The 13,056-nt window shown below is 44.6% G+C and overlaps 1 protein-coding gene across 2 annotated transcripts in view; it reads left to right on the forward strand.

The window, feature by feature from the left end:
• Positions 1-13,056, forward strand: part of MYL3 (myosin light chain 3) — a 41,611-nt gene that overhangs the window by 14,220 nt on the left and 14,335 nt on the right. The window contains exons 3-6 of one of the 2 annotated variants that reach the window (XM_080974308.1): positions 5,162-5,311; positions 6,281-6,454; positions 10,328-10,405; positions 12,710-12,759. In XM_080974308.1, the coding sequence (XP_080830434.1) occupies positions 5,162-5,311; positions 6,281-6,454; positions 10,328-10,405; positions 12,710-12,738 (431 nt within the window). In that variant the 3' untranslated portion in view covers positions 12,739-12,759. The remainder of the gene's footprint in view (positions 1-5,161; positions 5,312-6,280; positions 6,455-10,327; positions 10,406-12,709; positions 12,760-13,056) is intronic. The other variant, XM_080974307.1, reaches the window with a different exon arrangement.

Consider the following 13,056-nt stretch of genomic DNA (forward strand, 5'->3'; position numbering starts at 1 on the left):
GTCCCTGTTTCAATTGGTGGCAGTGTCTGTTGTGCATCATTCTCCCACTGGTCCCTGGCTGCTATTCCTTTCTCTTTCTCGGAGCAATGAGATAGGTGATCCCAGCCAACGGGGGTCTCGTATTGATCAGGATTACATCACAAAGGTGCCTGTCAGGTCTTGCAGCATGATGACCTCAGTGGCAGCAAGGGAAGTCCATTAAGTGTGAGAGTAAGCCAGGGCTGTGTGCAAAATACTGTGGGAAACATGTCGGGAAAGGAAGAAAAATCATTGCTGCCACACACACACTCTGCAATTTAAGCCTTGTCTGTCAAGCTATCAGGCAAAACGATACGTTGCATTTCATCTCGGCTGAAATGAATTTGAAATGCGTATTTTGCATGTGAAAAAATAGACAGGAAAAGCAGATGTCAAGCAGATGCTTGCTGCACAGATTTCAAGAAGCAAAACACATCAAAAAATAGATCCATAACACGCATCGTGACGAGAGGGCCTGTCAATTTTTGCTTTCAGTTCCTCATTTTTTCCAGGCTAAGTTGAGTTCATTCCATTTCATCATTGATTTCTGTTTTTTTTTTACAAAGAGGTTTTCATAAAAATTTTATCAGCATCTTAGTTTGTACTTCTCCCAATATTCCTGCATGCAGTTTTACCTAACGTACAAAGCTATTCAAGCAAACAGTGCGTTTGGGCTTATTTTCATTAGTATGTGCATTTTAATGCACACTTTTCTCTAATAATAATAATAATAATAATAATAATAATAATAATAATATATTTATATATATATATATTTAAATGATATTTATTAAAGTTTCAAAAAATACAGGAAAATACAGAATACAGAAAAAAAAGTATAAAGTTTTTAAGATATAACAAAAAAGTAAAAAATAAAAAGAAACATACAAAATAAAACAGTTAAAAACACGTTAATTTTCCATAACCTATCTTCCTTGCACTTGTTTCCCCGGACCTCCTCGTACCTCCCTTTTTTGTATTCCAGTTCAATTTGTTAGTTCAGCAAATCCTTACCATTAGGCTTTTACCCATTTGTAAACCTTTTTTCGTATCTCTTAAAGCATTACAGCTGGAAACCACTTAATTTCTATCCAACATCCTTCTAAAATTCCTTAATTTTACAATATTTCTGTAAATAATCTTTAAATTTCTTCCAGTCTTCTTTCACTGACTCTTCTCCCTGGTCTCGGATTCTGCCAGTCATTTCCGCCAATTCCATGTAGTCAATCACCTTCATCTGCCATTCTTCCAGAGTGGGTAGATCTTGTGTCTTCCAATACTTTGCAATGAGTATTCTTGCTGCTGTTGTGGCATACATAAAAAAAGTTCTATCTTTCTTTGGCACCAATTGGCCGACAATGCCCAGAAGAAAGGCCTCTGGTTTCTTCAGAAAGGTATATTTAAATACCTTTTTTATTTCATTATAAATCATCTCCCAGAAAGCCTTAATCCTTGGGCACGTCCACCAAAGGTGAAGGAATGTGCCTTCAGTTTCTTTACATTTCCAACATTTATTATCGGGCAAATGATAGATTTTTGCAAGCTTGACTGGGGTCATGTACCACCTGTATATCATTTTCATAATATTCTGTCTTAAGGCATTACATGCCGTAAACTTCATACCTGTGGTCCATAACTGTTCCCAGTCAGCCATCATTATGTTATGTGCAACATCTTGTGCCCATTTAATCATAGCAGATTTCACCGTTTCATCCTGAGTATTCCATTTCAACAGCAAGTTATACATTCTTGACAAATTTTTAGTTTTGGATTCTAACAGTTCTAATAATAATATATTTATACCCCACCCATCTGGCTGGGTTTCCCCAGCCACTTTGGGTGGCTTCCAACAGAATATTAAAATACAATAATAAAATTATATATATGCATTTTTGCACACACGTTTTGAATTGGAGAATTGCATCACAAAATTTGGGAAATGGCGGATTTCAAAGGACAGCCCTGCTTCAGTTCACAAATTTGTTCCCTCAGTGCAAACTGGCTTGGAGCTGTAGCCGTTTGGAAAGTGCCGGGTTGGGGAAGCTTAAATTAGAGGCGATTCATAGACTGCCCCTTTGCACAAGCCAGGGGACGGTTTACCAAAACATACAATTAAAGTATAAATCTGTAACATAATACCCCTCCAAACGAAATTCAACGCACAGCAGTGCGTAGCAATTGACGAAGAGCAACAGCTGCAAGCTAATCGTATTTTGTTACAGGGAGTGTGAATTAGGATTTCTCCCCCATCGCTAAACAGCAGTAGGCCATAGAATCATAGAGTTGGAAGGGGACCCTGGCGATCATCTAGTCCAATCCCCTGCAATGCAGGAATATACATCTGTCCCTTAAGGGGATCGACCAACCTTGGCATTATCAGCACCACGCTCTAGGCAAGCTGTTAGAATGAGCTCCGAGTCCTTTTGTTTCTCTACTCACCCACTCTTTCTGTCTTCACAATAGCCCTGTGAGGTAGGTTAAGCTTCGAAACAAAACAAACCCAACCGCCCTATAATGAACCCAAAGTTGTTCAGCGGGTTTTATGGTGTGCTGAGAGATGGCTCTACAAACAGCTTTGTTGTTGTTGTTGTTGTTTAGTCGTTTAGTCGTGTCCGACTCTTCGTGACCCCATGGGCCAGAGCACGCCCGGCACTCCCGTCTTCCACTGCCTCCCGCAGTTTGGTCAAACTCATGTTGGTAGCTTCGAGAACACTGTCCAACCATCTCGTCCTCTGTCGTCCCCTTCTCCTTGTGCCCTCCATCTTTCCCAACATCAGGGTCTTTTCCAGGGAGTCTTCTCTTCTCATGAGGTGGCCAAAGTCTTGGAGCCTCAGCTTCAGGATCTGTCCTTCCAGTGAGCGCTCAGGGCTGATTTCCTTCAGAATGGAGAGGTTTGATCTTCTTGCAGTCCATGGGACTCTCCAGAGTCTCCTCCAGCACCAGAATTCAAAAGCATCAATTCTTCGGCTATCAGCCTTCTTTATGGTCCAGCTCTCGAACTGAGCGACCTTTCGGCTTTGGCCCAGCCGCTTCATCAGCTCTGAATCTACTTGTACTTGTCCTCCACTCTTCCTCAGTAGCATGTTTGACGCCTTCCGACCTGAGGGGCTCATCTTCTAGCGTCATAACTTTTATACGCCTGTTGTCTTTGTCCATGGAGTTTTCTTGGCAGGGATACTGGATTGGCTTGCCGGTTCCTGCTCCAGGTGGATCACGTTTGGTCAAAACTCTCCACTATGACTTGTCCATCTTGGGTGCCCTGCATGGCATAGTTCATAGCTTCTCTGAGTTGTTCAAGCCCCTTCGCCACAACAAGGCAGTGATCCATGAAGGGGACAAACAGCTTATAAATACTAATACAGTGGATGCTCGGGTTGCGAACGTGATGCGTGCGGGAAGTACATTCGCAACCCACAGTGCCGCGTCTGCTCACGCGCGGGTTGCGATTCAGCACTTCTGTGCATGCGCAAAGTGCAATTTAGCGCTTCTGTGCATGTGCAAGCACCGAAACCCAGAAGTAACCCATTTCAGTACTTCCAGGTTCGGCACAGTGCGCAACCTGAAATCATGCAACCCGAAGTGTCTGTAACCCGAGGTATGACTGTAGTAGTAGTAGTAGCATTAACAACAACAACAATAACAACAACAACAACTTTGGCATTACAGTCATACCTCATTTACAGATGCTTCAGGTTACGTGTTTAAGGGTTGTGGACCGCGGGAAACCCAGAAGTACCAGAACGGGTTACTTCCGGGTTTCGCCACTCGCGCATGCGCAGAAGTGCCAAATAGTGCCACCGCAGACGCGGCGCTTCAGGATGCGAATGCTGCAGGTTGTGGACGTGCCTCCGTCACAGATTACATCCGCAACCCGAGGTTCCACTGTATCAGCATCATGCTCTAACCAACTGGCATACGAGGTCAGGAACCTCCAATCCTGTAAGCCCAACCTAGAATTGTGTCCAGGTTCCCAGATGATCTGCCCTCCGTACCACTTAGAATCATAGAATCATAGAATCATAGAGTTGGAAGAGACCACAAGGGCCATCAAGTCCAACCCCCTGCCAAGCAGGAAACACCATCAGAGCACTCCTGACATATGGTTGTCAAGCCTCTGCTTAAAGACCTCAGAGTGAATATGCGGCCTCTCAAAGACTTCTGCTATGAATCATTCCCTGCATTGAAAAAAGTAGCATGGAAGCCAAAGGCTAGCTTGAAGTCTTTACTCTTATGTGCTACATTTCTATGTGCGGTGATTTTTTTGGGGGGGGGCATTCAGAAATGTTGTGGCATGAAGTGATAAAACCAAGACAAAGACAGACCGCCTCACTAGGTAAAGGTAAACGGACCCCTGGCCATTAGGTCCAGTCGTGACTGACTCTGGGGTTGCAGCACTCATCTCGCTTTACTGGCTGAGGGAGCTGGCGTACAGCTTCCGGGTCATGTGGCCAGCATGACTAAGCCGCTTCTGGTGAACCAGAGCAGCGCACGGAAACGCCGTTTAGCTTCCCGCCGGAGTGGTACCTACTTATCTACTTGCACTTTGTCGTGCTTTCAAACTGCTAGGTGGGCAGCAGCAGGGACCGAGCAATGGGAGCTCACCCCGTCGTGGGGATTCGAACTGCCGACCTTCTGATCGGCAAGTCCTGGGCTCTGTGGTTTAACCCACAGCATCACCTCACTAGCCGTTGGCTTATGAACCCTCATTGTCACAGACGCCCACAATGCCTATTTAATTATAGAGATGTTAGAGACGAAGTGGGATGTGCTTGTGGTGTTTTCATTTTATTTATTTTTTTGCACTGAGGACTGCTGTCCTGCCCTGGAACGCCTCAGGGGTCAATCTCTAACATGGGTTTCTGAGCAATTCTCCGTTGCAGTTCCTCCAGGATGTCCACAGGAGATGGAATGTAAACATCTCTGATATCCAGATCAACAGCGAAGTTCATAAAAAAATAAAAATAAAATAAAAACAAAACACAGGGGGTCAGGATCCCTTGAAAATAATAATGCTTAATGAAGGCTTGTCTTTTTCATAAACAACTTTTTCCACGATCGCATCCATTCCTTGTTACCTTTCCCTTCCTTTCTTCTCTCCCACTTCTTCAACAAGCATTTTGTGTGTTTCCCCTCTCCTATACAGAATTCAAGGAAGTCTTCATGCTCTTCGACAGAACCCCAAAAGGGGAAGGGAAAATCACGTACGCGCAGTGCGGAGACGTCTTGAGGGCTTGCGGGACAAATCCCACCCAGGCGGAAGTTCTCAAGGTCCTCGGCCGGCCCAAACCTGATGGTGAGAGACTTCTTGTCCTGTTTTCGTGACGGCAACTTCACCGGACAGGTTTCACTTCTCGGATCTGTCTTAGGAGTGTTGGTGCCAATGAGCTACAGGCTATTGAGGAGGGGTCTCACTCTGACATTTTATTCCATCACACACCATCTATGTATAACACCAGTCCTGAAAGACCTTCATTGGCTCCCAGTACGTTCCTGAGCACAATTCAAAGTGTTGGTGCTGACGCTGAAAGCCCTAAATGGCCTTGGCCCAGTATATCTGAAGGAGCGTCTCCACCCCCATCGTTCTGCCCGGACACTGAGGTCCAGCTCTGAGGGCCTTCTGGCGGTTCCCTCCCTGAGATGAGTGAGGTTACAGGGAACCAGGCAGAGGGCCTTCTTGGTGGTGGCGCCCGCCCTGTGGAACGCCTGGACACTGAGGCATAGCTGTCAACTTTTTCCTTTTCTTGTGAGGAATCCTATTCGGAATAAGGGAATTTTCCTTAAAAAAAGGGAAAAGTTGACAGCTATGCACTGACGTCCAACTCCAAGGGCCTTCTGGTGGTTCCCTCCCTGTGAGAAGTGAGGTTACAGGGAGCCAGGCAGAGGGCCTTCTCTGTGGTGGCGCCCACCTTGTGGAACACCCTCCCACCATATGTCAAGGAAATAAACAACTATCTGACTTTTAGAAGACATCTGAAGGCAGCCCTGTTTAGGGAATTTTTTCATGTTTGATGTGTTATTGTGTTTTTAATTTTCTGTTAGGAGCTGCCCAGAGGGGTTGGGGAAACCCAGCCAGATGGGTGGGGTATAAATAATAAAATAAGATGGTGGTGGCGGCAGTGGTGATGATGTAGCCCTTACCGTGATCTCAGAGCCTTCCTGTTATATTTTGGGTGTTCCCCTCGTTCCTTATCGTTTGCATCCTTAACTTGTATTTGAAACCGATGGCCAGCTCTAACCCGGTTTCCTGTTTGTCCATCCTCAGAAATGAACAACAAGATGTTAGACTTCGACACCTTCCTGCCCATGCTCCAGCACATCTCCAAAGCCAAAGACACCGGGACCTATGAGGATTTCGTGGAAGGCCTGCGGGTTTTCGACAAGGAAGGGAACGGCAAGGTCATGGGAGCCGAACTTCGCCATGTTTTGGCCACTCTGGGTGAGCGGATCTATAGTCCTACAACACGGCCCTCTAAGCCGATTTTGCTGGAATCGTAGACTCACAGAACTGTGGCTTTTGTTCTGTATTTTTTATCTTGTGAACTGCCTTGAGATTTTCAGATGAAGGGTGGTATATAGATTTAAGAAATAAAATAAATACATAGTTGGAAGGATCATTATCATCATTAAGATTTACCTTATTTTTCGCCCTATAGGATGCACTTTTTCCCCTCCAAAAATGAAGGGGAAATGTGTGTGCGTCCTACGGGGCGAATACAGGCTTCAGGAAGCTCTGCGCAACCCTCGAGAGCCCGGCGCGAAGCCGTGCCAGGCTCTGGAGGGTTGCACGGAGCTGCGTGTATTCTGAAGCCTCGGGCACGCTGAAGAGCGCGCCCGGGCTTCGCGCAGCTCTCCGCAAGCCTGGGGAGACCAGCGCGGCTCCCTAGGCTTGCGGATAGCAGGCTGTTCTGGGGGCTGGGGTCGGGGGAAGCTTGGGCTTCCCCCGGGCCAGCCCGTGCCTGGGGGGGAAATAATTTGTTTCCCCTTTATTCCCCCCCCAAAAAAACCTAGGTGCATCCTATGGGGTGGTGAGTCCTATGGGGCGAAAAATATGGTATATACCGCCATTCAACACAAGATCTCAGAGCAGTTCACAATGTAAACTAGCAGTATACATTTTGTGATATATATTGATCTAATCGTAACGTATAACAAGCATGTAAGGGTGTCGTCACGCTGAAGTTCACTTGGCCACAGACAGGTGGCACTGTGAATTACAGTGTAACGATGGAGGGGCAGGACTGTCACAACACCTTCTCCACTTTGTTCCAACATTTGAGAGGAGGGGGGGTCACACGTCCCTCACCCACATTGAAAGATTATGGATTTGATCATGCATAGGGATGTGAGAATCGGTCAATTTTGGTTTCTCTCCCCCCCCCCCCCCAGTCTTCTGTTAAGTTCTTCACATTTCCGTGTCAATTTATGGTTGACATTTTCAAAGCCCCCACAAAAAAACACACCAGCAATTGGGTGCAAAAATATACACGCGTTCACGTGCAATTTTTGCCGAATTCGCACACTTTCGCAAAGTGTTTGTTCCCTAACAGAGTGCATTTTTTGCATGTTACTGTCTCCAATATATATATTTTCATGCACAATTTATGCCAGGATATGCCTTTCTTGTGATCATTAGGCAAGGCTCTCCTCGTTGTTGTTCAGACCCTGCCGTTAGTGCAGAATGCTGCAGCGCAATTGCTGACAGGAGAGAGACCCTGTAAGGCATATCCAGATATGTAGAAGGTTGCCATGTGTCTTAATCTGTGTGTGTGTGTGTAAAGGGACCCCTGACCATTAGGTCCAGTCTTGACCGACTCTAGGGTTGCGGCGCTCATCTCGCTTTATTGGCTGAGGGAGCCGGCGTACAGCTTCCAGGTCATGTGGCCAGCATGACTAAGCCGCTTCTGGTGAACCAGAGCAGCGCACGGAAACGCCGCTTACCTTCCCGCCAGAGTGGTACCTATTTATCTAGTTGCACTTTGACGTGCTTTCGAACTGCTAGGTTGGCAGGAGCCAGGACTGAGCAATGGGAGCTCACCCCGTCATGGGGATTCGAACCACTGACCTTCTGATCGGCAAGTCCTAGGCTCTGTGGTTTAACCCACAGCGCCAGCCGCATCCATACACACACACACACACACACACACACACATATCATTTTCAACCATCATTTAACATATTTTCTTATCTTATACAATGTTTTGGACTTCCATCGGCCACCTCTGAAGATTTTTCAATCTTTATCACTTTATCTACATTTCTTAATTTTTCTATTACTTTTAATTGTCCTCAACTAATAACTCTCCTCATAATCTTCTCTGCAATATTTCGCACAGTCCCCCTTACAAAACGTCTTGCAGTCCTACTAGCGTAACCTGTTTATTGCAATTGCTTTTCAAATAGTTCAAATATTTACTCCAGTCCTCCAAGAATCTCTGGTCCTGCAAAGGGGATATTTAATTTGGCACATCTCCCCTGAGAATCTTCTGCTATTCTATTCTATTTAATGCAACAACTATTCTATTCTATTTAATGCAACAACTATTCTATTCTATTTAATGCAACAAATAATTTTAGTAGCCGTGACTGCGGTTTTATTGTATGTCTGTGCCTGATTATTTTTATGGTTATTGTTATTGTTTTTTCCCTTCCCCCCCTTTTTGTTCTCCTTCTGAATGATGCCATGGCCTACTGCTAGTGCAATAAAAAGTTTAATTGGTTAAAAATAAAATATATGCAAACAGCTCTCTGTGCAGTCTTGAGGGCTAGAAAAACTTGTCCTTCATTTCCCTTTTCTTTGCAAAAAATGAAGTTATTGGGATAAGGAATTCTCCAGCCGGATGCTGTGATCAAAGTCGAGCGGGACAAATGATGACTTCAGGGTTTCTGAATTTTCCGGCTTTGTTTCTGCTTGGAGATCACAGTTAATCTTGAGGGACCAAAGACTGTGAGCTGGAAGATGTTGCTCTAAGCACTCTGAAATTCCTAATTTTGATTGAAGAGGGAATGCCATGGTAGACAGTCAGATAAAAAGTCTCTGAGCCATTTTGACATCCATCCTTCCTTTCATGATGTTTCTCTTCAAATCCTTTTTCTACTGCCTTAAACATAATACTGATTTCTGTAACATACATATTACATTCCTTTATCTATTTAAAAATTATTTATACTTTTCAGGTTTCTACATTTCACTGATTTTACAATCCTTTTTGACATTTCAAAACTTGACTTCCTCCCCTCTCTAAATTTATTTTTAATATCTTCTGCATATCCAAATTAACTTAATTTGCTCATTTATTCATCTACTTTAAATATGTACTTTAAACATATTACCATAATCATGCCAATGTTCTTATCTGTTTACAATTCATCTTTAAATATTCAACAAACCATTTCCATTCTTTTATTAAAAGTTTGTTATCCTGATTTCTTATTCTTCCGGTAAGTTTCGCCATTTCTGCATATTCCACAAGTTTTTGCATCCATTCCTCCTTTGCTGGGACTTCTGCTTCTTTCCATATTACATTCCTTTATCATTCTCATTCCTTTGTTTATATTTCCCTTCCTGCCTGCAATTTCATTTGACTATAATATTATCTCCAAAAAGGATCTCCGCTCTTCCACAAACATTTTATCTTGTCTCTTGTTTTTGCTGTTAATTTCACCATCTCAATATAGTCCAGTAGTTTTAAAAGTCCACTCCTTTCTTGTTGGAACAACAACTTCTTTCCATTTCTGGGCATACAGAATTCTGGCTGCGGACATACCATAATACAGTGGTGCCTCGCAAGACGAAATTAATCCATTCCGCGAGTGTCTTCGTCTAGCGGTTTTTTCGTCTTGCGAAGCAACCCTATTAGCGGCTTAGCGGATTAGCTCTATTAGCGGTTTAGCGGCTATTAAAGGCTTAGCGGCTTAGCGGCTTAGCTGCTAAAAGGCTATTAGCGGCTTAGCGGCTTAGAAAAAGGGGGGGGAGCAAAAAAAAATATCTCAAGACTCGCAAGACATTTTCGTCTTGCGAAGCAAGCCCATAGGGAAATTCGTCCTGCGAAGCAACTCAAAAACGGAAAACCCTTTCGTCTAGCGGGTTTTCCGTCTTGCGAGGCATTCGTCTTGCAGGGCACCACTGTATACAGATACATTTTAACAAACTTTTTTGGCCTGACTTGGCCAAAACTGGAATCTTGCCCCCCCAAATCAGTTAGCGATTCGAGCTTTGACCGAATCACATAGCCTTACTTGTAATTTGCTTTGGGCTCTTAACCCTGAAAATTTGAGTATTTAATTAATTTAATCTTTTTTTCTGTTCCAGGTGAAAGGCTGACAGAGGAGGAGGTCGATAAGCTAATGGCCGGCCAGGAAGACTCCAATGGTTGCATCAGCTACGAAGGTACAGTGGTGCCTTGGTTCTCAAACTTAACCCGTTCCAGAAGTCTGTTCCAAAACCAAAGCGTTCCAAAACCAAGGCGCGTTTTCCCATAGAAAGTAATGCAAAACGGATTAATCCGTTCCAGACTTTTAAAAACCACCCCTAAAACAGGGGTGGTTTTTATGAATTTTACTATCTAACGAGACCACTGATCCATAAAATGAAAGCAACAATCAATGTACTGTACTATAAAATAAGACAGAATTGTAGATGATAAAAATTAAAACTAAATTTTTTTTCTTACCTAAACTGATGATAGTCATTGTTTGGATGGGGGGGCTTTTATCCATTTCTGCAGTCACACAATCAATCAATCAATCAATCAATCAATCAATCGGTAGCTGAGCACAGTCACAAAAACAAATTAACTGAAAAGGCCTCAAAAACAAAAACACAAAATAAATAACCCTTATAGCACAGACTTAAGGTGGACTTTGGGAAGGAGGTGTGAGGCTCTGGCAGGGTCCTAGAGCCCTCCTATCTCTTTCCCAAAGCCTGGTAAGCGCTTGCCAAGTTTTGGGAAGGAGAAGAAGAAGGGTTTGGATTTGATATCCCGCTTTATCACTACCCAAAGGAGTCTCAAAGCAGCTAACATTCTCCTTTCCCTTCCTCCCCCACAATAAACACTCTGTGAGGTGAGTGAGGCTGAGAGACGTCAGAGAAGTGTGACTGGCCCAAGGTCACCCAGCAGCTGCATGTGGAGGAGCGGAGACGCGAACCCGGTTCCCCAGATTACGAGACTACCGCTCTTAACCACTACACCACACTGGCTCTCACACTGGCTATCTTGTCAGAGTCCTCATGCCTCCTTCCCAAAGCCGGATAAGCGCTTCCTGGGCTTTGAGAAGCTGCCCTCCTTGGCTTTGCACCCGGTGCAACCACAACTGCTGTTCGCACTGCCCTAAACCCACCTCTGAGCTCAACGTGATTCTCCTTTTACGCCATTTTACCCTCATAACATGCCTGCGAGGTAGGCTAGTCCAGGAGACAGAGCAGCCTTTCTCGGAATGAAGGTGCTCCCAGTTAAGGTTTCCACCCCAATCACTTCTGTGCCTTGCAACCCGATCTCGCAACCACTGTGCTTTTCGTGTAGGTACCTTATCTGCTCTACGTGACCTTGGACTGATAGGCTGGACACTTTCCAGTTAGCTCTCTCTTCCAGTTATTCTTCACTTTGCTGTTCACCCCCCAGTTTGTCTCTGTGGGAATGTTCAGGGAGGCAGGAGAGGATATATTGTTTATTAATATCCTTCCTAACTTACGCTAGCAAGTTCCTTTACTTAGCAGAGTTTTATATTCCCCTTTTAAACGCACAGCGGGTAGCTGGTTGCAGGCTTCTGTAAGCCTCTCACTATCATACGAATTGTATGTTCCTGGTAAGTCCCCTTATATCCCTCTTCAAAGAATAAAGATGCCACAATCTTATGTAAAGTCAATAAAAGAAGTTTACTTACAACATCAGTTCACAGATGGATCCCTGAAGGCAGACTTACTTACTTAGTATATACATGTGGAGCTATCCCATAGGGCAGTGGTTCTCAACCTGTGGGTCCCCAGATGTTGTTGGACTACAACTCCCATCATCCCTGAGCTCTGGCCTTGCTAGCTAGGGCTGATGGGAGTTGTAGTTCAACAACATCTGGGGACCCGCAGGTTGAGAAAGGCTGCCATATGGGGATAATCCCAGTGTCCTCTGTTGGCTGGAAGCTAACAGAGCGTCTCTAGCTAAAAAGCTGCTCCGACGATGGAGGAAGTCAAAGAGAGAGAGAGAGTGCTACATGCCCTGTCCTTTTGTTACCTGGACAGGTGAGGTCACGCCCACCTCTAGTCACATGCAAAGGAAGTATGTCCCAGCCAGGAGGAAACAGGAAGTTTTCGACTGGCTGGACCAAACATTCCCCCGCATGTCCACTCTAGGAAAACAAGGAATGTTGTACTTGACTGCTACTTATGTATCACATCCCACAGTCTCAACTTTTGCCTTCAGAACTATGCCCCTCTGCAAACCACTGCTCCATATCTATACTGCTCCATTGTTCCTGGGCAACTTCAGGATTCTGGTCAGGAGCAGCGGGAGGGAGACGTTCCCACCATCACTCATCTACTCATCAGAGCAGTACTCCTCAGCCTGGTCTTTGACACCCAGTGAGATTCATGACTGAGTCAGGATTCAGACCCTCATATGCCAAGCTCTAGCCCAACACTCTAACCATTACACAACACCACCTCTGAGACAGTAATGACTCTCTTCCTTTCCCCCCCCAGCGTTTGTGAAGCATATCATGGCAAGTTGAATGGCAGGTAAGCAGAACAAGGTCATCATTCTTTTGTTTTTGAAGCCCCACCCCACCCACCACCCCAGATACGATAAGAAAATGTTTATTGTCATTGTCCCATACAGAACAACAAAATTGAAAAATCTACATCAGACATTCAAAAACCAACAAGCCTGCTATCCCAACCTGATTGGCCCCTAAAAATTCTGATACCCCATAATTGAATACAATATACTCACATAGAGACTACCTTACACTGCGTATAAAACCAAAATTGCATTTGGATAGAAACTGTTTCTCAGGCGGCTAGTCCTAGTCTTTATAACCCTGTACCTT

The sequence above is a fragment of the Podarcis pityusensis genome (assembly GCF_964106645.2).
Source record: "Podarcis pityusensis genome assembly, chromosome: 12".
Taxonomy (NCBI): domain Eukaryota; kingdom Metazoa; phylum Chordata; class Lepidosauria; order Squamata; family Lacertidae; genus Podarcis; species Podarcis pityusensis.